The following is a 23,343-nucleotide window of genomic DNA, read 5'->3' on the forward strand; positions in this document are numbered from 1 at the left end:
ACAGTATATGCACAGGACAAGTTCTTACTCATTTACAACACAGTTGTTCTATGTCTACTGTGCAATTCAAACATTGCATGTCTTCCCCTGAAGAGACTGTATTTGCTGACTTACCTCTTATGTCTAACTTATGGTCCCAAAATATATCTATCATTCTCCCACTTCTCAGATCAGCCAGTGCTGTATCAGCAGCTGCAAAAGACAGGAGACCTTCCTCTCTGAGAAAGAGGAATCCATTCCTGTGTAGTAACTAGGAGTTCTCCAAGCACAGCAAGAGACAGTACACAACTACAATCTGACATGCAGGAGCAAGGCTGTCCCTTCCAAGATAAAGATAATCAACCAAAATATGGTACTTGTTTGAAAGGTATTATTCTCAAGTCCCTTCTGCTCAGTTGGAGAGCAAAGCGTTTGCTTCATATATTAAGAAACTGATAGAAGACCTGAGCATAGTAATAACTCTATAATAGACTACAGGAGTGCTGAAGATCCCACAAAACCCCTGTCACTTTCTCCAAATACGTGATGTTCCAACAGCCAAGAATTAAACCCAGGAATCTTTCATTGCTCTGTCACTATTACCCTTTAATACAAAAGGAAGCAGCAAGCTGAACAAATGCTTACTGTCAACCCTTAACCAGCGTAAGCTTAGGAAAAAGGGTGAGAGGAGAAGGAGGAGAGCAGGAATAGCATCAAAAGTACGCACTCACCCACCACTTCCCGAAGTTAAACAAAAGGCGCAGAAACTAATCAAGCTGCTGAAGGCCCTCTGCCCAGCTCATACCCGCCACGCAGCTTCTGCCCACAAAATACCACAACGCCAGACGCGAACATTTCGAAGATTGAACATTACCCTTTCGTGAAGCGTTCCCACATTTTTCAGCGGAAAAGGAACAAGAAAATGGACTGCTGTCTAAATCAGTTTACCTAAAATAAGCCATCCCTTCTTTGACACTCCCTCCCTACCCCGAGGGATTTAAGAAGCATGCATTGCCATGATCTGACAAGAGGTAATCCAATAAACCAGACAGCCTCCCTCTCGCCTGCACAAGGACACAGCTGCTCTGACTCCTCATCTAGGCCTTGTATGTCCAAATATCGTTCAGTTCAGCCAGATCTTTACTGAAGTAGGAAGTGTTAGGCGCTCCTCTAATCAAGGCTGCAATTAGACCCACATGCAGATAACCAAATCCTGAAGGCTGCTTCTGACACAGAAAGATTAGTAGAGCTTGTGTTTTTTTCACCGTCCCTTTTCACCTCCTATCTCTGTTACAGTAGCTCTGCTAAAACTTGGTACACTTCCCAAGCAAAACTGTCACCAGCTAATCTCTAAAAGCCACCAGCGCTCTCTCTCCCCCCCTCTGCCCCAGATGGATCCGTCCACAGAACAAAAACAGCTGCTCCTGATAAACCTACATGGCTGCATTTCACAATACACTGGAGACCTCTAAAGCACTGCGTCTGAGCACAGCATGCCTGGTCCTGTAACAAGTGCATTGACACACCGCCCCTTGCATCCTGGAAGCATAAATATTACTGGAAAAAAGTGCACAAAATCAGAAATTTTAAGAGTTAACTGAGTCACAAGAATGAATGTACTCTGAACAGCAGCTAGGTAACCTCAGGTTGAACAAAATTACAGTCATCTTCAGTGAGTCACACACAAAACAAAGTACAACTTGCAAAGAAAGCAAATTAAGAACATTCCGTTATAATTTATTTTAGTAGAGAACTTCATGTCATTTCATATTGAACTGTATTTTTGTTTTGTAAGTTACACGCTGGATTTTCACATCACAAAACATCTGGCTGGGAGCATGTGGCAATAGAGAGTATGTGATGCACATCCTACTTCCTAACTTCTCTTTGGTCCCCTGACCAGCACTAAGAGAGAGGGAGGACATTTATCATTATTCTTCTACAATCACATATTCAATAAACAGGCTTTCATGCATAACAGCAATGGACAATGTGTTTTATCAAAGTCAGTCCTTTACCAAAAGATTCATCTGACTACCCACAAAGGGAATCCCTGTCCCCAGGATACACAGCATCCCAGTTAGGGAGTGTTACGTCAGCAGAAAAACAACTGGCAAAAGAGAGACTGGAGTTGAGTTCAACTTGGAGTTGAGCTTTTCGCTGGCTATTACCATAGAGGGTGACAGAACACAAAAGGAATTATACAGAATGAGTCTGATTTGCATTCACTTTGCTGTAGCAAAGCAACTTGAATATAGAAGAGAGCTAGTCTAATTTTAGCAGAAAATAAGCTGATGTACAAACTATTCTTCCAACAATGATAATCAAGTTAGAAGGCTAAATCTCAGCTAAAAACATTTATGGAAAGTATCCTAAAGCATCTACTAAAACATATCAACTTAATTAGCATTTTCCCCCAAAAATTCACACAGGTATGTAAAACCATCACTACAAACCCTCACGAGATCTGCAGCAATTAAATAGGATCCCTGGAAGCCGACGTGCAGCTTGTTTCTGCAACTGCCCTGGCCCCTCTGCCTTCTGTTTACCAGGGCAGCCTGATTTTGCCATCGTGACTGATTACACTTTGTCATCAGATTTGAAGTTACTTTTCTTCCTCCAAACAGAAGCATATTCTGTCATGGATCCACAGTTGCAGTAAATGAGAGGAACAACTTTATAGACATTTGAGTAATAATTTATTTCTCAGAGGACATATTACTTAACTGAAAATGGATTATTTTAGCCTATTTTACAGAAAAAAAAAAAAAGTGTTTCATCTTGTCTAGTACATAACAAGTTTCTGAGAGAGACCATAGCACCTAAAGTCACAGTTCCAGCAAACTGTCACTACCACCATTAGAGTTGATCCCATGCCCCCTCCATCGCTCCTGGTCTCTCCATCTTCCCTCTGTGCCTCTCCCATGCAGAGGTATTTGTGCAGCAGTACAGTGAATTGGATCAGGAACGGATCCCAGTTAAACCGAAATGCTGTTTTCTTCCCGTTAGTTTTAACCTGCATCACTAGCAGGATCCAATTCCTAATGAGATCCCTCAAGCACTTGAGCTGGCCAAGAGAGGGGAATAAACAGCTGGAGTGGTGAGAAGAGAGCAGTTCCAGTTGGCCCAAAGTACTCGGGGAACTATGGCATAAAATACATAGTCTTTGTGTGATACCAAGATTTTTGTTATAGGATACTGTGCTGCTTTTTATAAAGACCTGTTACTCCTTGTAAATCTATATATTTAAAGGTCACTTCCACAGAAAAGTCTTCAAGGTTGCCTTTACATACCCTTCAGTCATTGCTAAAACCCTCTTCTGGAGAGAAAGTAAAGAATATGTATTAGGAAATAAAAAAAAAAATCAAAAATCAAGCAATGTAGTGCATAGTGAGCAGAACAAGGTACCAAAACCAAGGTATTCATGCCAAGTCTACCAAAATTAAGAAGTTCCACAGCAGCCAACACCTCTCTTCTCACCTTCTCCAGAAGAGGAGTTTTTAAAAACAGAGGAAGGATCGCAGCAGAAGTGCTTGGGCGCAACTCCTGCCGCAGCCAGAGCTCGCTGGGGCGAGGCCTGCTCTTCCAGCCCTATGGCTGTGCTTGTTACAGACGTAGCGGTACCATTCATGGGGGGTGGCACATAACGGCAACCGGCAAAACAAATACGTGCTTGTTTTGCCTCAAGAGGGAAATTCTCCTCCTCAAAGTGATCCACCCCATTTCCTCCCTCTCAATACTATAAAAGCACTTTAATGTTTTTACATTTTCAACTCCACATTGATAATTCCACATTTACCTTCTCCAGCCTTGGTCATGAAGAATAGCAACACATTCGTTATATTGCTCTTTTTTTGCCCAGCTGCATGGATACTGGGAGAGGAAAAGCCGTGTATAAGACAGATTTTTATTGATGTTGATTTTATGCCATAATTTTATAGTTTTCATATTTCAGTGTGCTAATGTTTTGTTCAAAATAAATCCAAATGATACAAAATGATGAGCTAAACCTAGCATTTAATTTTCCAAATAGTACTTGCACATTCTACATTTCGATACATATGCTAATACCTACTAATTAGAACCATAACAAAAGACTTTAAAGATAGGAATTAGGGAGAGGAACTTTCCAAACCAGATTTATTCATTATATGACAAAACAAACATTAGCACCATTTCTCCTTATAATGATGTAAAATATTCTCAAGAGGAGAAATAGGTGGAGGGAAATTCTAATACGAAAAAAAAATTAAGAAAATTAAACAAAAAACTACACATTATACATTTGCCATTTCATTCAGCATGTCCAGCCTCAAACACTGTCAAAATAAAAAATTATCATCTAAATTCTAGCATAGCTCAAAAACAGGATATACCACAGTTTCTAGGTGGAACAGTACAAATTCTAGGTACAGTATTAGAAATGAGTGACATAAACAGCATGGAAGGGCTGAATGATGAAATCCATACTGTAGTATTATGGTTAAATTCTCTGTAGCAAAAAGTAGTCATCATTTTAGAGCACTTGAAGGGCCAGGAAAGCGTCTATGCTCATATGGTTTTTTTTTACACGAATGAACGCATATTTTACTTTTTATCAACGCTGTAACTACATTAGGTTAAGAGGTTGTTTTACAGTAGCCTACAAAAGAAGATGAAGCAATACGATTTCACTGAATGGGAAGATCCTAATCAGTACCTTCTATTAGCAATTTAATACCAAAGACCACTGAGACAGGGCTAGAGGTTAATACCAGTCATTTTCCTAGTAAAACTCCTTCGATACATTCTAAAAGTTCCTCCTTTTGTAATACTTAATTTCCGTGAATCATTCTCTTTTGTATTAAACCCATAAGCAAAATCATATGACTATATTTCTAGTGAGCATACGCTGAAACCCTCAGAAGTATTTCAGCATGTCAGGAGTAGGCTGTTACACTCTTAGAACTGCAAATTATGTCATCTTTTAGCAAGTGACCAGCAACAGGCCACTCAGAAGTGCCTGGTAATGGAAGAAGGCTTGTTTTCACAGTAGTTAACGGTTACGTTACGGCTAACCCATCTCAACTTTGCAGGCTTGCTTACTTCAGCGATCTGCACATTTGAAATAAATAAAGCAGTAGGAAGGGAGAAGTTTATATTTCTGTTCCAGGCTGTTGCTTTCAGTATTTGTGCGAGTTCATCTGTGGTTACACTGTTCCATAATGACAGTGTGAATATTCAAACTGCTACCAGACTACTTTTTTCTTAATGCACACCCTGAGAAAAAAAAAACCCAAACCACAATTTAGGCGACTTAGATATCTGTATCATCACAAAATACTTCTACAAAAGCTACAAATCCATCCATTAGTTAAAACAACCTTGCTAGTTGTTCGACTCTTACACCATTTATGAACTTCTATTCTTAGCATTCACCAACTTTGTCAGATGCGAGCACAAGACATCCTTCAAGCCACATTCTCAGTATGAGCGCAAGACTGAAGGAAATAACACAATTTGAAAACAGGATGTGCACAAGAGATCTTTTGCAAGCACATTCCCAATTTACATCTTCAAGGAAGATTTGGGCAAAGGGAGAACGGATTCAAGCCCGGAGCTTTACATAACCGGCAAAACAAATAAACAGCAATAAGAGGACAGAACAACAAGATTATGCCCAAATGCTGTTGTCTAACCGGAAGGCAAAGCCAAGAAGCCCTGCAGGAAACACAGGCTAGAAGCAAACTGTCTTATTTCCTATTGCTTCTGTGTTTAAAAACATCCCCAGTATGCATAAATCAAGATGTCATTGGCAGTGAAAACAGAAGCCCAGCTTAACTCCATAGCTACAAGGCTCTTGTTAATCCCTCTCTAACATTCTCACTAGGGTCCCTAGCTTTCTTTTGTTCTCATAATATCAAGCCATGACAAAGAAGCTATGACAATGACACACATGAAAGAAATTTGTATTCACTTGTCAGATACTGGGTAAAAATATCTACCTCATAGGTACAGTAATGAGAATTAAATTTAATGAGAATTAAAGCAAGCAGAAGCTACTGTGGCATATGGACAATCATTCCAATTTTCGAACACAAATTTATTTATTGCAGCACCCAAAACACTGAGAACACTCACAGCTGTAGTCTAACACGGATCAACAAAAAATACCAACGTCAATACTCGTTTTTTTAAGATCATAAGTCTTCAGAAACATTCCTAGATCATGCATACGTCAGCTCTGTTTTTTAATATTGCAATGTGTAGCAAGAAAAGTGCTATCCTCAGTAAACTTACTGGAGGGAGAAAATGGAGCAATAGAAAGCAATAGTTCTCTATAAAAAGGGAATCTCCTGCTTTGACACAGCCGTGCTAAAAATCCAGATAGCTTTTCTTTCAACAAGTTGTATATACTGAAGTCTATCATGGAGATTATAAACATGTTGCTGCCACAGTGCATCTGAGGAAGCAGGCACTGTATTTCTAACTCGTTTCCCTTCCACTCCCATTGTGAGCTATTTTCAAAATTATCCAAAGAATTTATCAGCAACTTCTTCATTTACTTGTTTTGGCAAAAGGTATACCTTCTAGAGGAAAAAGGATGAAGGAGATACAGCATTTATAAAATCTGCACAACTTTTCATAATAAAGGCTCATAAGAGCTGCTATAGCCTCATTTGCTCCCTTGGCGTATGATGAGGTCACCCTTTAGATAATAAAGCACTCAATCTTCTCCAAGAGATTTTGGAGAATGTAATACCTGAATGAGTCAAATTCTACTGTATTTGTAAGGAAATGGAATCTCACCAGGAAGAGCTGAGGTACAAGACTCAAACATTGGACGCTGTCATACTTTATTTATTTTTTGAACTGAGTTAATTAGACCAATGCAAATTCTCATAAAATCTATGTGGACAATAATGTGTACACAATGGTTTTGTAACAACTCGATTTAAAACCTACTAGAACGAAGCGGGGGAAGAGCAGGGGGTTTTCAAAAGCCTAAAGTGAAAACAGTTCCAAGGAATATAAAAAGGTCATTTCCAGTCACTACACAAACCTGATTTATTCTCAGCATGATAGCAACAAATCAGAGGTAGCATTCAACTGATCAGCTGTTTGAACTGGCTTGGTTATATATTACTCCTTGCAGTACCCAACAGAATCATATTTTCTTCATCTACATACTTAGATACTATTTATATGTCTCCTGATCAAGACTCTTCCTCTGTATTTATACTACATGAATAAAATAAAGCTAGGATTATTAAGCTAGCGTGTTACTAACTGTAAAACTTTAAAAATACAAAGTGTATTTAGATCCATGCTGAGATCTCTCTTGTGCATGTGCAGAAAAACCCCCAAAGAAACAAACAACAAAAAAAAACCAAAAACAAAATAACCCCAAAAATTAACAACAAGTAAAGCACTCACTTAATGAGACAAAAAAAAGTAATCATTATTCTTTCCTATCAAGGATCCTCACCATTAGCATTTTGGGGGAGAGAAAATTCACTTTAGCATTTACATAATTTTAAGTGGCAATTACATTTAGGGAAAGCACATTCAATCCATGATCTTTTTGTTTCATATTTCCAGATGCTAAAGTAATTCTTACTGCAGGATTATAATTAGCAAACTGTGCTTAAACGTTAACATTATATTGGAATTTAAAAAAAAAAAATCACAAACAATTACCATAGACTGAAACCAAACCTTCAGATTGTGACAAAAGTTTATTAAAACTTCAGAAGCTTCAGCTCAGAATAGCCAAGAGGAGTACGCAAGTTTTAAGTATTTAAACTGTTCAGGAAGCACTGCAGATTCAGGAAGACCAAGGCCAATGTACCATCTGGCATCTCTGAAAACACATCCCTGATCCAAGTAGATATTTGTTTTTGAGAAAGAGCTATAATAAAAACACAAGCAAGTACAGATTAGAAAAACAACAGTAGATCAATAATACGACTCATATATATAACCAAGTGGTCTTGTTTCCAAATTTACATTCTATTCTTGCTGATGTTAAAATAGACTCTATCTTAATTCTTACTTCTTTCTGGGAAAGGAAGAAAAAGCTGGCGTATTTTCACCTATAAAAAATTAGTAATAAAGGAAGAGCACTGCCATGATTCAATATTAACATCCTGGGATACTTTTAATTCCATGGAATTTCAAATCTTCTCCCCCAAGAACCAATTTCATCTTTTTCCCTCATTATCATTGCATAATCAGTATCATTAAAAGTTACTACAAGGATTAACATATGTCTAATGACAGTCACAGTCCCAAAGGTGACATTTCAACAATAGGGAACAGTAAATACCAGAAAAAGAGTGACTTCATCATCCTTAGGAACCAGATGCTGTAATTCAGCACCTCTAAAAAAATGCAAGAATAAAATATGCTAACAAGACAGCTGACTTCATGAATAATAAATCTGAAAAAGTTGACCTTAGTCCAAAAAGTATTAATTTAAAACAAGGAAGAAGAGAGATCAATTTCTTAATCTTTCTCTAAGACACATCACGGAGGTGCAAATGAACAAATAGCCCTGACTTAAAAATCAGGAGGAAGAGCATTCCATTAGTACTTCTTCTTAAGTTTTCCAAACTTAAAATCGAATCACCAACTAATACATTTAGTACTTTTGTACGAAGAAACAGATACTGGAAACAAGTGTTACAAAAGTTATTTTAGAAGGGAGTTTTATTTCTGTCCCTCTATAACAATCAGATTTTTATGAAGTATTTCAACTTCCTGTATGTTGAAAGGGGAGGTATTTGCAAACAGAAGGAAAGATTAAGCTTTACCATGCTGTTATGTAAATATGTTCTGGATATCTACCTCCGCATCACAGGAACCATGCATAATGCAAAACAACAGCCTACCAAGCCCAACATTCCATTTCTGACAATGGCCAACACTGAAGCGGTTCAGAAGACTCCATAAATCTCTGGAAATGCAGCTAATTGCCCAACACCATATCCCAAGAGAAATTTCTTCCTGGCTCTGACTGCTCGACTTTGATGCATTGAGTGGAAACCAGTATTATCCTAGCTAGTACTCTTGCTAATGTGGTTAATCTTTACAGAACTGTACTATTTACCTTAGTGAATCATACAATTTAAACCCCATAGCTCAACTATGGGCTGTATACAGAAATTCTTCCTATTCATTAGTATTCCAACCTTCTATTGTTATGCAAGATGCCAAAATTGTTCTTTATTGTAAAAGTATGCTGGTAAATCAATTGTCTTTAAACCCACTTTTGCCTTATTCTCCCCCCATTTTTGAACTTGCTGTTGCTTTTCCACATGATGAAGCAGAACAAGTATTTATTGAAACCTAGTTAATCTGAAGTTCTTCTGGATTTGATTTTGTAACAAGAGCATATTGGAGAATTCATTCTTTCTTCGGAGGTCTGAGACAGTGCCTGCTGTGATACTCACATTGTCATTTTACTACTAAACTCCAAAAAATTGGTGCAAAGAAGCAAATCCAAAATGAGATTTAAAAGTAAGTAACAGTTTCATGTTAGTAGCTGGCTGTCACTCTAGAATAATATTTGTTTTAGCAACCCCAAGTTAATGAGTAGCCCATGGCTATATGATAACCATTGTCTTCCTTGGAGATTAGACTCCTTTTTGGACAGGTTTATCTCACAATACTCTTACTTCACGTCCTGTGCCTCCACCCACATCACTAGTCTCCAGGGATCTTAGGGGAAACAAGCCACGGGGATAGTTCCTGGAAGCAGCCACATTATTACTTTCAGTGGGAATGTAGATCCAATTTGGATTAGTTGTTCCCACAGCTGTTTGGGTTTTTTTGCATGTAAAAAGTCCATATACTTGGGCATATACCAGCAAAAGGATAAGGGGACAGTCAATTTCAGTTAGACTCTCTGAGAAACTTCGTCTTGGCAACAACCCTTCCTAACGATGCGATATTTTTCATCCAAAACATACCAAAGCTAGGATGCTATTTTAGCTAACACAGACCAGATCTACTTCATTGTTTGGTCAGCGATACCAAACAGGTAAAATTAACTCTCCCTCCATCCCTCCAAAGTAAAACTTTGTGTGCCATTTTTAAAAAGTAGAAGATTTAGGATAGCGGATCGCAGAATTAAGAGGAATAGGGAAAAAGAAGTACATCTTCACATTACACTTTGCTAGGAACAAAAAACTCTGGGTGGATTTGGTTTGCATGTACAGTCTGGCTCCCCCATTACAACAGCCTTCAACCTCCTCCAAGCCTCGTGTACTTTTTCATAGCTCATTTAATAGATGTCTAGTTTGACTTCTAGAGTACTTGATTAACATAATAAGAGCAGCAAACATGGAGCAGTTACCAAACCCTAGTTTCAAAGGAAATGGCAGAGGACACAATTTTGCACAAAGTTGCACATTTCAGCCCAATCGTATTTCCTTTTCCATCGCACTATCAAATCAAGCCCTCCAAAATGCAAAGGTCCTTTCCCACTCAGGTACTGTGTAGTCCACAAAGGGCGCACTGATCTGGTAGTTAGGTGCCCTCAAGTTCAAATCTCACATCATTCAGAAGACATCAGTGTTTCTCCGTCTTAGCCCTTGAGACGGATCAGTAGTATCTTTTGGCCTGACTTGTGATACCATCAAATTACATACACTGATTTTTGGTATAACTAGGACTAGAACCTTTGTCTGTAAAGTCACAGACCCAAACAAACCACATCCACACCTTATAATAAAAGTGTGCTAAGTCCACAAGTAGAAGAAAATATTATATACAAACCATGGGACAAGCACTATTGGCCTAGGTCTTAAAGAGCAGGTAATAATTTTCGCAGCCACAGGCAACTGAAAAGTCACACCAGACAGCAGCACAGAGAGCATACTGTGATACACGGCTAGCGTGTTGCAGCCCTCCATTTGCAAAATGTGCATGTGGGACGAATCAGGCCACAGACGTTTATCTGGATGAACGATAAATTATTCCTTTAGCTCAGGCATGTACTGGAATTCCCCGTATCCAAGTTCTTCATCCATTTGTTTTGACAGCTACAGTTCAATTACAAACAGTGATTCTACATAAGGTACTGTTGTGTGCAGTATTTTATAAAAACATCAAGGTCTTAGTAATAATGGAAAATAATTATTATTCCTTTATTATACCCAGATGGGAAATGATGATGTATGTGCTAGCAAAGTTTTATTACATGTATAAGCACCTTCCTTCTTCCTTTATTTGCTTCCTCTTTGCTCAAATTCTACCCGCTTACTCTAACAGCAATGGCTGTTCTTAACACTGGGGACCATCAGCCTGGTGATCTCTCTCATGCGTCTCAGGTTTGTTTCGAAAAAAAAAAATTTAGTTTTTTTTTTTTTTACTGTTTGTCATTGCAAGAGTGCTTTTCTATACAGGAAGTCAAATCAAGTTAAAAGAGTGAATTTGAATTGTATCTGCTAAAACATTCATGGAATTCATTCAACCTTCATGGAAGTTGTCATTGAGAAGTTAAGAACCTTCATGTTAGCTTAATTCGTGATGCCCACAGAAATACCTAACATCTTTTTATTTTACATTTTTAGCTTGGCTCAGAAATACTGTGGATAGCTGACACACCCCAAACAAGTAGAACCAATGTGTTGAAATGAGTCTGTCTCTATTATAAAGTTATTTCCTTCTCAAGAAATTTTTGCCAACTAGAAAATAAAAAAGAGCCCGTTTTTCAGAATAAAATGTTTAAACGTCGGAATTTAATAGATCTACTAAGCAAGAATATTTCTTATTTTATTTACTTAGAAAAAGGACTACATACATTTCTACTGAAACAACAAACCAGCAAGTGATTTTGTCCTGCAAGGCAGTCGATTGTTATCCTGCATATGTTTCATGAATGGCAGAAAATATTTCTCCATTAACAAGATGACTAATTTCAAGTATTCCCAACCAGTCAACCTAGTAAGCTTTCACTCTACCTAAAACCAAGATGAACTTGATTTAAACAAAAGCATTGATTCTATCAACAATAATGAGAAAATGCAAGTCTGAACATGTAAATAATATTTTGCCCACCTGGAAAGTTATACCACATATAGCAACAGCTGCCCACATTTTAGTGGATGACTGGGGACATCCTGCCTGAAACAAGGCTGGAAAACGCTTATAAACACTTTAAAAAAAAAACCCAAAACAAAAACCACCACCTTATAGTACTGTGTGAAAACAGGAAGGCCATCCTTTAGAAAGTAAACCAACCACACTGCCTATAAACGTGCAGCTAAATACCTAGCTGTGCATTACACACATGAACACAGAATCTACTCTTTCGCAGATGAGTTCTCATAGCGCTTTACTCCACCAGCTCAAGCCTCAACAAGCTCAAGTGACTCGGGCCAGTACCTTCATATTCAGCAGGGTGGGGCAAGGGAGACAACCTCATTACAGACGTTCTGGGGTTATAAGAATGCAAATCACCAAATTCAGCGTTTTGAATAGCACCCATAACTCAAAGCTAAAACCTGTGCTATGCCAGACCACATGGTAAAAGCCTATCATATGCCCAATAAATACATCCGAAAAAACCTGAAATTTCAGGTTAGTCTTCAAAAATTGCTCATAACCAACAGCACCACAATAATCAAGTGAGAAAGGGACACAATAAGAACAACTACTGTTAGATGTCCATCCAGGAATACTGTGCAGAAGAAACAGTACTCCTTAATGCCCGAAAAATCAAGCAGCAGAGGGGCACCCAACAGACCCTCTACCTTACAAGATTAAGACTAGACTTGAACAAAAAAACAGCTATAGTGATTAGGCTGAAGTATCTCCTTCACTATTTCTTCTGTTCATCTCTTACTAGTCAGACTTCTTCCAAACCTCAAAAATCAGCTAATTCAAAAAATGGCACTATCTGGCTACAACAGAAAGGAGACACAGACGAGACCTGTAAATATGTCAGAACTGTACGTTAGCCCATGCATCCCAAACAGAAATGACAAATGAACCACGAAAGGCTGGCTCACGGAACAAAAGAAAAGACCGCATTGGAGGGGAGTAGGTATATCTGGGGATCTGGATACACTAGATCAGAACCAGCAAATACTCCCATTTCTAATCTCTCTCCTTTCCTGGAAGAGATTCAGATAACCTTAAATAGCAAGACCAGTGCCCACCTGTGGCTTTTTGAATATAGGCTGGTCAGCTCCTTAAAAAGGTAGCAGCCCCCTGCTAAATCAGGAGGTGAGATTTATCCAGCTGACAAGGAGCTGTAGTACTAACGTGGTTTTGTACAAGACACTCTATTAACATAAACAAGAGATACAAGTATGCTCAGAAGCTTCTTCCTTCCTCCCCAAGTACATCTGTTGGTCTAAAAAGTTATTAGCCCTCACTACAAACTCGGTCCCTTTTATATCTGATGGAAAGCAGTCACACGCTAACACTTTATTAGCCATGACAATCATGAAGGTTACAGACTGGAGGTCCAGCAACACCTGGATATCATCAGAGAGCAGACTGACTGAAAAGAAAGCTATTTATCATTTATCACAACTGACACAAACTTGAAACCACAGAGTTAACTTTGTAACCTGAGCCCATCCGCAAAGTAGACACGAAACACCTCCTTGTAAAAAAAACATCTCTAGCCAGTTTTGCATAACCTGTTAAGATACACTGTATGGAACAAAGCCTTTCCTGAACAACTCCCTGCTGTTTTATGAAGAACCATACGAAAGAAAGAAGTTCTCTAAATTACGAAATTCTAGGTGAAGGAACGTTAAGGTTGTAAAATGAAGCCGTTAAAAAAAAAAGGCTCAAGGTCTCCTCTCAAGGTCACCTCTGTGCAACCCGTTTCACACAAATTCTGTGCTTTATGTATAAATACTAGGAAACTTCTCAGGTAGAAGTCCCAACTATTTACACATTTCAGTACAGAGAAGGGACAGCAGTGATCCAGTCCCTGAACACTGATGATAAAATATTCAATGACCACCTTTCTAACCTGAACAGTGAAGAAAGGGGGCTGGGGGGGAGGGAGGGGAAAAAGGCATGCAGATATATTCCGAAGAGCTCGAGTTACTGGACCTGGGTCATTTTGACTTTGCCCTTACCACCAAAGCCCATAAGATTCTTGTTAAAAATACAGTTTTCTGCATGCTTACATTCTAGCTTAATGGATTTACTCTTTGAATGTTCAGAGTAAGATGGAATTTGATCTATGACAGTCATTCCTGTCTTGATTCCAGTTTAATTTCTGACATTCTTCAGGGCCTTGAAAATTGTACCTAAATTCTGAATTTTTTTTTTTTAACGTGTGTTCAATGCTCTTTTGCCACAGTCAGAAACAGAGCTTTGTGGATTGTGTGAAGAACTTGCACCCTGACCAGTTTCTCGTGGCTGGCAGAATAAAAGGAAACTAACTTCAGACAAAACCACCATTTTTTTCCCCTCCAAATGCTAAAATTATAGTACTGCTGTTCAGCCATTTACAGTTATAGTCATCATTCTATCTCCAAAATTAAATTATTTAAAATTATTGCACACTGTCTCAGGAGCAGGGAAGCTCTTAGAGTGAAGTGCTGGAACAAAGCAATGAAGCAACAGTTCTTCCTCAAGTAGTCTCACTGATATAACAGTCTCCAGTAACATTACAAACAACATGATTGCAAAAATAATTTTTTTAAAAATCACATTTATTCATTATAAAACTTAGTACAGTGAAGGACACCGTCAAATTTTTTTTTTTTTTATTGCATGATAAGATGGGTGGAAAAATTTCTAAGGAGGGCATTTAGATATTAAACCTAGCAAAGTAAGTTTCACAACCTTATCACTGATTGTAGAAGGCTAAACACGGGTTAAAAATGATGCACAAGATTACTTCAATAGCATTCCAGTAGCAGAGACACACATTAAAGTTGTTTAATAGGTCAGCAATGATTGCAGAACATGCAGATCTGACAACACCGAGTTCAAACTTGTATACACAGCTATCTAAAAATTGCAGTCTCTTATTAATTTTACTCTTTCAAGTATGCTTGCTCTGGGCCCACATCCAGTAGATGTAACAGATGGAAACTGCCAGTGAAATATGGCAAAGCTATGTAGGCCATCATGCGTGAACCACGCTTCCTGAAAACTCTCTTGAATCAGACTGCTGGATTCAGCCAGGCATCCAAAATACCACCTACCTTCACATTCACACCATGACAGAGCCAGCACTTTTCTCAGGTAGATGAAACCTGATTTAGAGCAAATTTTAAATTCCAAGTTACTCATAAATTTCCAGTTCACGAGTCTGAACTGGAAGTTCAGCCATAAACTGAATGTAAGACAGCAGGACAACTCTTCTGGCAGTGCTCTGAGACCATTACCTGCTCCAAGACACCAGCGTAGTCATAGCATCTCCTATTTTCAGATATTCTGCAGTTCTTCCAAACAGTTCAAGCCAAAGCATACATAATCAGAAAATCGCTAATTCTTTGCAGAGTAATTAGCACGAATAATCACATTACTACACGATTACCTTCAATTGATTCAAGTCCTTGCTGCCACCAAAAAGAGTGTTCCCTACGCTTTACCTTCTCATCAGCTTCATAGTGCTATTAACATTATTCATGTAGCTACACAAACAGGCTAATGGAACTAATTTAGCTGAAAACTAACCTTAGGAGAGAAAAAAAAAAAAAGATTAGTTTTCAGTCAGATGAGCATCTTAACCTATCAGCCTTCCTGAATACTGATACTAGCACAAAGGAGAAGAGGGTAACATGCAGAGAGATCAAGGAAGAAGTATTGCTACACTTTTAGAACGCTCAACTCGTTTTCTGAGAAAAGTAATAGTTCATTTTACTTTAGGGACCTTGAGATTGATCTACTCTTCTTGTCCCTCAATAAAATCCTTGTTGGAAAAAGAATGCTCTCATAAGAACAAACCAGTATTCACGTGCATTGTACTGACCGAAGGAAAGTAACTGCCTAACTGATACAAATTCTGTGGTTTACTAAACTAACACAGGTTTCAAAATGCAGGATTTATTTGGCATTTTCTCCAAGAAATCAGTAATTAACTATAGCAGGACACTTCAGGGAGCAAGGCTCTGCAGTTATTTTTTATTTGTTTTGCATTACAGCAGAAAAGCCATGACAGTGACAATCTCAGTAATATAACCGAGCACTTATAGAACCAGAAAAACATAAGGGAACAACATGTCTGGAAAGTTTAAATTGTTCTCGTCCAGTCCTGACTGCTTTTCTACAACTATGACAGCCCGGGAAACTCACGTTTCAAACTATCAGCACCCTTCCTACTACACTAATGAATATTACAAGTTATTCTTTTACCTGTGGACTACGTTATACTAGTTGTTTTCACAGCTAACTTCTGGTATAGCAGAGGTACTGCTCATGTCTGATAAGTGTATGGAATAATATTGAAGTCTCATAAGTAACTGAGTGCAAGTGGCTCACAGATAGACCTAGATTCATCTGGGGAGAACAATCTGGGACCCCATAGGTAATGTTGCACCTATAAACAGAAGTAAATAAGGAACATGTGAATATTTCCCTGCTCAATGGGACTGGACGTGTCCGGTTTACCGGTTCTGAGTTATTTTCAGCTCCCTCAAAGTAGGGAAAATGGCCTGCGAAGCCAAGAATTTGCACGGAATGTAATGCAAGGGAAACACCTGTTGTGAGGTCAGTTAAAAAACAGAACGAATATACACACCGTGCAAGCTGTGAAAAGTGAGATGTTGCAGCAGAGTTTGTAGGGGGAAGACTGCCTTATAAAGGCAGGAGACTTTCTTCACTGAAGATGACTGAAGGGAAGAACGGGGAAAGCGTTCCTTATGGTTACAGCAGCTGAAGAACTTCCAGTGTTCTTCCTTTCTTCCTTTTTTATAGAAATATTTGCTATAATTAGGAAGTTTCAAACAGTACCTAGAATAAAAATCATTAGCTACCTTTTTATATATAAAGGTCTGCTACGCAAAGACAGCAGTACTCTTCTTGGTTCAACTATATTATGCACCAGCCACGCTGACAGCTAAGTCTGCTGCATGATTTCTCATTGTTCCCACTACAAGATGCATTCCTTATGATTAATGGACTTATGATCCTTATGGGTCCCTTCCAACTTCAGATATTCTATGATAATGCATCCTGTTGAAAAGCAACAAAGATTTAGTCTAACAGCTGAAAAATTAGCATATTGGATTTTTACTGACTCAGAACTAGAACACTAATGTGCTTTTTTCACATCTAGTCCTTAGCTGTTCTAGCTCAAGGCTAGGACCTCTCTGCATAACAATATTACTCGTATTTCACCATAGTGTATCTTGAACTGGACAGCGTCTTAAGGTCTTATGAGGAAATTTCTTACAGACACTTCCATAAATGCGGAATGGAAGACAACAAAACAGCAGTATGTGTTACTTTTCTTCTAGCCTTCAAAATCACTGCTGGGGTAATGTGGCAAAATCCTATATCCAAAACAAGCGGAAAAACTGCTAGCTTTATTTTAAGCCCCTGACAGTTATAGCTAAATAAAATAAATGCATGGCACACAGGCCTTCTGTACTAAACAAATCTAGCAGTGTGCAGACCTAGAGAAGTCCTCTTGCACTGTTTGTTAAAAATCATCAGTATAGCGTATACTTGAAAAGATTGAATTTGCATAGTTACTGTGCTGTCTTAATACTTTCCAACTACCTATCCTGGTCAGATGAAGACTATGCAAGGCAACGTATATATGTGGTGTTTATAATGGATTAATTGGCATTATGAAATAAAACTTGCAAGTGTGAAGGCTATTACATTGGATTAGACATTCTTCAGTTTAGAGCTGTAGCCGCCTGCTCTATCTTGCGGATCACAGAGCACCTGAGTAGACCAAACCTGTCTGTGCTGTCTTCAGGTACAAATATTCTGATCAGGAGTTTGCTTCTTTCTTCTGCCATCTGTACTTTCCTGATTTTTCTAGGCCGTTGCTTTTCTAACTGTCCTCAAAGCTGAAGATGTGGGATATGAGAAAAGGATAGCCTTCAATCAGTTTTAGGCCCTCCTTTCCAAGTCACCAGGGCAACATATGAAAAGACAGATAATTGAGCAGTGGATGATATGACAGTGTGGATACTACAACTTAAAAACTAAAGACAGGAGGAATCCCTATTACACACAGCCCCTTCTCTTTTACTCCACTTACACTCTAATTAAGTCTGGAAGAAGGAGCTGTGAATCTCCGTCAAGTCACCATAAGGCACAGAAAGGCAGAGAGATAATACACTTTCTTACTGTCATAAACCCCCCGCCCCCGCAAGAGCTAGATACCCTGCTGTCCAGAAGAAAAAAGTTTTATTACACAACAGAAGTTTTGCATCTAAAATTTTATTTTTAAAAAGCCGCTACATGCTGTAGTCTTCCCTTGGAAAAAGAGTCCTTAGTACCACAGGGAAACTAAGCCACATGGATGAGGGCACTGACATTCTACTGGTACCAGAAGTGCCTGTGAAAGGAGTGGACACTGCAGCTCACAAGTACGAGATATGCTTACACTGATCCTGGAATAACAGAATCCTCTAATGCAGAGAAAATATTGATACACATTCAACAGAAAATAATCTTCACTGAAGAGTTTAAAGGTAGCATTTCACTTCTTGAGGATGCAGAATTTCTCTTGTGCTCAGAGGCACTCAAGTAAGAGTCGAGAGGGAATGCCAGTAGTTTATGGAAACAGAAGCTTTCTTGCAAAGGAAAAAATGAGAGATCTTCCCCCTACCCATTTCCTTCACTTTTATAGTGCTGGTCTACATGCTGAAGGCTTTTCAAGTAGCCTGTACAAAGCTCTCCAGCTCATTTCTGCAGAGATGGTTTTTTTTCCTAGTTTAAGATACATCTACAGAGGTATTTTGCCATCACAACTATGTTAAACTGTTGCAGTTTTCTTAGTTTCAATTAGCATAGTCTATTAACCTGCTATAACTACAAAGTTTATAGTACAGATGTAGCCCCAAATTACATTTTGTGTTTAACAGGTATTTGTTGGTAAAATAGTTTGTTTCTCTCCTCCCTTTTAACATAACAGTTCACAATCCTCCTCTATTAGGAAAAAACGTGTTACAGCATCAGACATCACAGCTGAAGATTAAAAATAACTGACACCGTGTCATGTTTACCAGTATCATTAATATGTTTTACTCCTTTTTAATTATGAATTTTAAAACAAATTAAAAAGCAAGTTTCATAACTGAAGGAACAATGCCTTCTTTGTTGCTACCTTGAACTTCAAGAGCAGATCAGTGCTATTTGTAACACAAAAGTTTGGAATCTCTTCCAAAGAGGGTAATGTAGATCTCTGTCAGATGTTGGTGAGCAAATTAAGCAGCACTGATCTCGAGTCAAAATTGCACTGAAAATATATCCCATATACAACAAAAAAGCTCAAAATGGTCTATTTTTTTTAACGGAGAGAATGCACTGAAGGAACCATAGTCTTTCACCAATATCAGTATTAGGGCTCCGTTCAGTAGAAGGGTAAAAGATACCAATCAACCACAGAAAAGACTTTGTGTTTATTTTGGTGCTAAACTGAGCACTGTAACATGCCAGCAGCTCATTTTTTTCAATTTTCTTCCCTAGGACTTGACTGGATTTTGAAGCACTTGACTGAACAGAAGGCAGCACCCAGAGAAGTTTTGCTGTGTGACCACATAAGCCTATAGCTGTTTGTTAATCCACAATAAATTAACTATTGTTTATAAGCTTCAGCTTCCGTTGGTTTTTTTTTGTATTTTAAGCACTCTGAGGCGATCAGAGACACTTGGGCTGCTGCCTTTGTGGTACGATTAGAACTTACCCTTCCCCCGCTTTCCAAGAGACCACAAGTGAAGGGGAGGACCAGCAAGGAATAAAGCAGATCTCACTCTAAATCATCTATCGGATAAATGCGACACAAGCTTGAAGGGTAGAGATCTAGAACAGAAGCAACTGTTACTGATGCCTAATTTAACACACTTGCACTTGAAGGTTAATTTCTCGGGAGTACAAAGTTAAAACACAGAGGGTGTTTCTCATACCAAAACACGAAGAAAGCACAACGGATAACACGAGACATACAAGAAGGGTTCTTGTGAGCAAGCGCATGGAAAACTGTAACCGCAAACCAGCACGTTACCAAAGCAGTTAGGAATAAGAAAGATCACAGCACTTTTATTAGTGGTGACCCTCATTCGGGAAGGAGTGACAACACCAAGAAGCAGACCAATACAATTTGCTCTCCAAAGGCACAAGAAGACATCGACACAAACTGATGGGTTACTAGGAGTGACCTGTTTTCCTACTATTTCTGCAGGTTTTTCTGCAGCCCTTCCCTTCTCACAAAAGGGACCCACACAGCTGAAGTTTTCACTGAAAGAAGGCTGAGCGAGTGACATTACCCAAACTTCTGCCCTGGCAGACGAATGTCCTCAGTTTCTTTCTCAACAAACAGCAAGAAGGATGTTTTCATTTATACACATAGTTGCTAACAGCAGCCATAACTTGGACAGAATAAGAAAGGGACCCTCAGGCCTTCCACCCTTTTCCCCTTCAAAATATCAATGCTCTCCCTTCCTGCCATAACCCTCCCCAAAATTCACACAAATAGAACCCGCAAAGTTTTAAAGGAGAAAACATTAAGAGCATCAGTGGGACAATACTGGGTTTGGTCAGGCAAGAAACGTATCAGGAAATAGCTGAGAACAAGCGAGTAACACACAAATGACTCAGGATCCATTCCCATTACAATGGGGAAAACAGGCAAGTCTTTTTCCACACATGGACGGATCCACCCACCCCGGGTAAAAAAGTACAGAACAAATGCCAATTTTTTCATAACAACTTCAAAAAGCCCAGAATATTTTTCATAAGAAAACCGGCATTTTTAACATATTGAGAGTTTGGCTAAACTAAACCTTGATTCTTTTCTGCTTTACAACATAATTCACACAAAATAAGTACAAGTGCGTAAATGAGGCATTTTGAGTCATCCAAATGTCTTGCATAAGTCCTGGGGTTTGCTTTTTTCCTAATTACAGTGGCACTTTGACACTTCAGCTTTTACTTTTACAAACTAAATATAACAGACCATCAGCTTTGTGGTTGTTATGAAACAAATCAAAACAAGCTTGTCATTTATATTTTCATTAAGACCATGTAATAATAGAGTGCAGCCCTCCTACTTAAAAAACACAAGTGTTGCAGTACACTTCATATAGACCCCTTCACATGCCAGAAATACTGCCTTTCCACCGCTCAGCCTGCTGGAGGAAAACCCTGCCATCAATATCTACCCCACAGATATTCGGCATTCACTCCATCAGACTGAGGGGTCAAACTTACAGTAAAACATAACTGGTATTGACAAGTGGCTCAAGAGTCGGCCACATCTAGCTTGGAGATAAGGAACAAGTGCCGTACTTCCACCAGCAAACAGTCCAGCTGCAGACAAAAGGCAACACACACACACACACACGAGTAATCTTTCTATTATACCACATCTAGCAACTGTGACAAAATAGTTTATTTTGTATTCCAGGCACATCACATTAGAAAAGGAGGCAACCTAGATGGTAAAGATCACATTCAGGAACCGGATCAAACTACTGTAAAGAAGAAACTAAGGGCAGCAAGTTATCACTGCAATACTGGTTTTGCTGAAGATAAACCTACTGCTCATGCGGTTTTGAAGCATAATTATTCACAGTTCACCTGAGTGCAGGTCGCCAGCACAATTCGTGCGAGAAGTAACCGAGTTTATCTTGCTTGGGATACTGGTAGCATATCAGGTCTCTCCCATCAACTGCATCTCCCTCTCCTGCACTGAGGTTTTCAGCCCTAAAACCAGCAGCAAAGCGCTTTCTACCTTCTGTCTCTGTGTAATTAGCACTATTAATCCCAGGCTATCCAAGCCCCCTGGCGTGGCTCTGATTTGGCTTTAATCTCTGCCGAGGTCTCTTCTTCCTCTCCAAAGAAAGCCATTTAAACCTTGGCAAGCCTTTCGTTTAAAGCGATGTTCTGCCGCAGAGGTATTAGTCCCACACTGTACCGGTGGGAAGCACGGACACCTGCAACGCCTAGCCTTCCTGCACCCCCGAAGAAAAGGAATGAGAAGTTACTGTGTCAGAGAGCGACGGCTTGGGACAAAGCAAGGGCTGCCCTCCACCTCTGCCTCCCCTCAAGCGCCGCCGGCTACACCCGGGGCAGCTCGCCCCTGTGCGGTCCAGCCGCCTTCGCTGACGCTCCCTCTCGCTGTCACCGCCGGACGCGAACGCACCGCCTGTCACCTCCGCCGCCAATAACCCATTAGTCATTCGCGCCGCCCGCGGGGCGCCCCGCACCCGACAGGGCGGCCGGCGCCTCCCCGCCCGGCAGGCGCTCCGCACGCGCCCAACGGCTGGCCCTCGCGCCCCCAGCGGCTCCCCCAACGGCCGCGGGCTGCCCGGCAGCGGGGACGCCTGCCGAGGCGGGAGCCGCTCCGGCGGGGGAAGAGGGGGCCCCACTCACCCCATGAGCCAGTCCATGGCTGGGTCCCGCCGCGCCGGGAAGCTCCCGCGGCCGCCGACTCCCCGCTCACCGCCCGCTCATGGGGGCCGGGCTCCTCCCGCCTCCCCCCCTCGCTCGCTCCCTCCCCCGCCGCCCGGCTCCGGCTGGGCGGTGCGGGCGGGGCGGCCGCCAGGCTGCGCCGGGTCCCCTCCTCAGCCTGACACTCGCGCACTGAGGCGGCCGGAAGTAAACACACGGCGCTGGCGGCCGCCAGCCGCCAACCCGGAAGCGCCCCCCCGCCTTCCCCTCCACCGCCGCCGCCCGGGGCACGCTGGGAAATGCAGTTCGGGCGCGGCCGTTCCCGCGCTGAAGGCCTGAGGGGCCCTGGCGCGCCCGGGTTCCCCGGGGCTGAGGGGAGCGGGGCCCCTCGAGGGGCGTTCTCCTGGCTGGGGGCTGTTGGTCCCCGGGTCAGGGCCCTCCGGCGTTACTCGTCCGCCTCTGAGGGGATTTCACCATCCGGGACTGGGCCTCAGTGGTTCGGTTCTCGCTATGCCACGGGCTCCCTGAGGAGAGCTCCATGTCAGGGCCCCTGAGGTGGCGCTGGGGTGGTTACACCAGCCTGTGTGCAAGACAAAATGCGTTAATTCGTGAGGGTGACGAAGGCCTGGAGCTCCCACAGGGACACGAGGCATTGACCCAAGCTGCTCCTGCACGGAGACCGCTGTTCCTCTCGCCCCTGCCGGCACCCTGAGGGAGTCCCGGAGCCTTGGACGTGGGACACGGGCTGGCTGCCTCCCTCACCTGCCTCGTCCTTTCCGCTACTGGTTGCACCTTGTGCTCCAGAGTCTCCTCTTTGACTCAAAATCC

At 40.7% G+C, this 23,343-nt stretch overlaps 1 protein-coding gene and 1 long non-coding RNA gene across 3 annotated transcripts in view; both read right to left on the bottom strand.

Annotated features, from left to right (window-relative positions):
• Positions 1 to 22,708, bottom strand: part of MOB2 (MOB kinase activator 2) — a 120,674-nt gene extending 97,966 nt beyond the window's left edge. The window contains exon 1 of one of the 2 annotated variants that reach the window (XM_075163007.1): positions 22,498 to 22,708. In XM_075163007.1, coding sequence (XP_075019108.1) covers positions 22,498 to 22,514 — 17 coding nt within the window. In that variant the 5' untranslated portion in view covers positions 22,515 to 22,708. The remainder of the gene's footprint in view (positions 1 to 22,497) is intronic. The other variant, XM_075163006.1, reaches the window with a different exon arrangement.
• Positions 7,685 to 22,491, bottom strand: LOC142088074 (uncharacterized). The gene is made up of 2 exons (XR_012675710.1): positions 8,288 to 22,491; positions 7,685 to 7,870 (listed from the first exon to the last, which is right to left on the bottom strand). It is a non-coding gene; the product is annotated as an uncharacterized LOC142088074 (long non-coding RNA).
• Positions 22,709 to 23,343: the final 635 nt, after the last annotated feature.

Source organism: Calonectris borealis, chromosome 14, assembly GCF_964195595.1.
Source record: "Calonectris borealis chromosome 14, bCalBor7.hap1.2, whole genome shotgun sequence".
Taxonomy (NCBI): domain Eukaryota; kingdom Metazoa; phylum Chordata; class Aves; order Procellariiformes; family Procellariidae; genus Calonectris; species Calonectris borealis.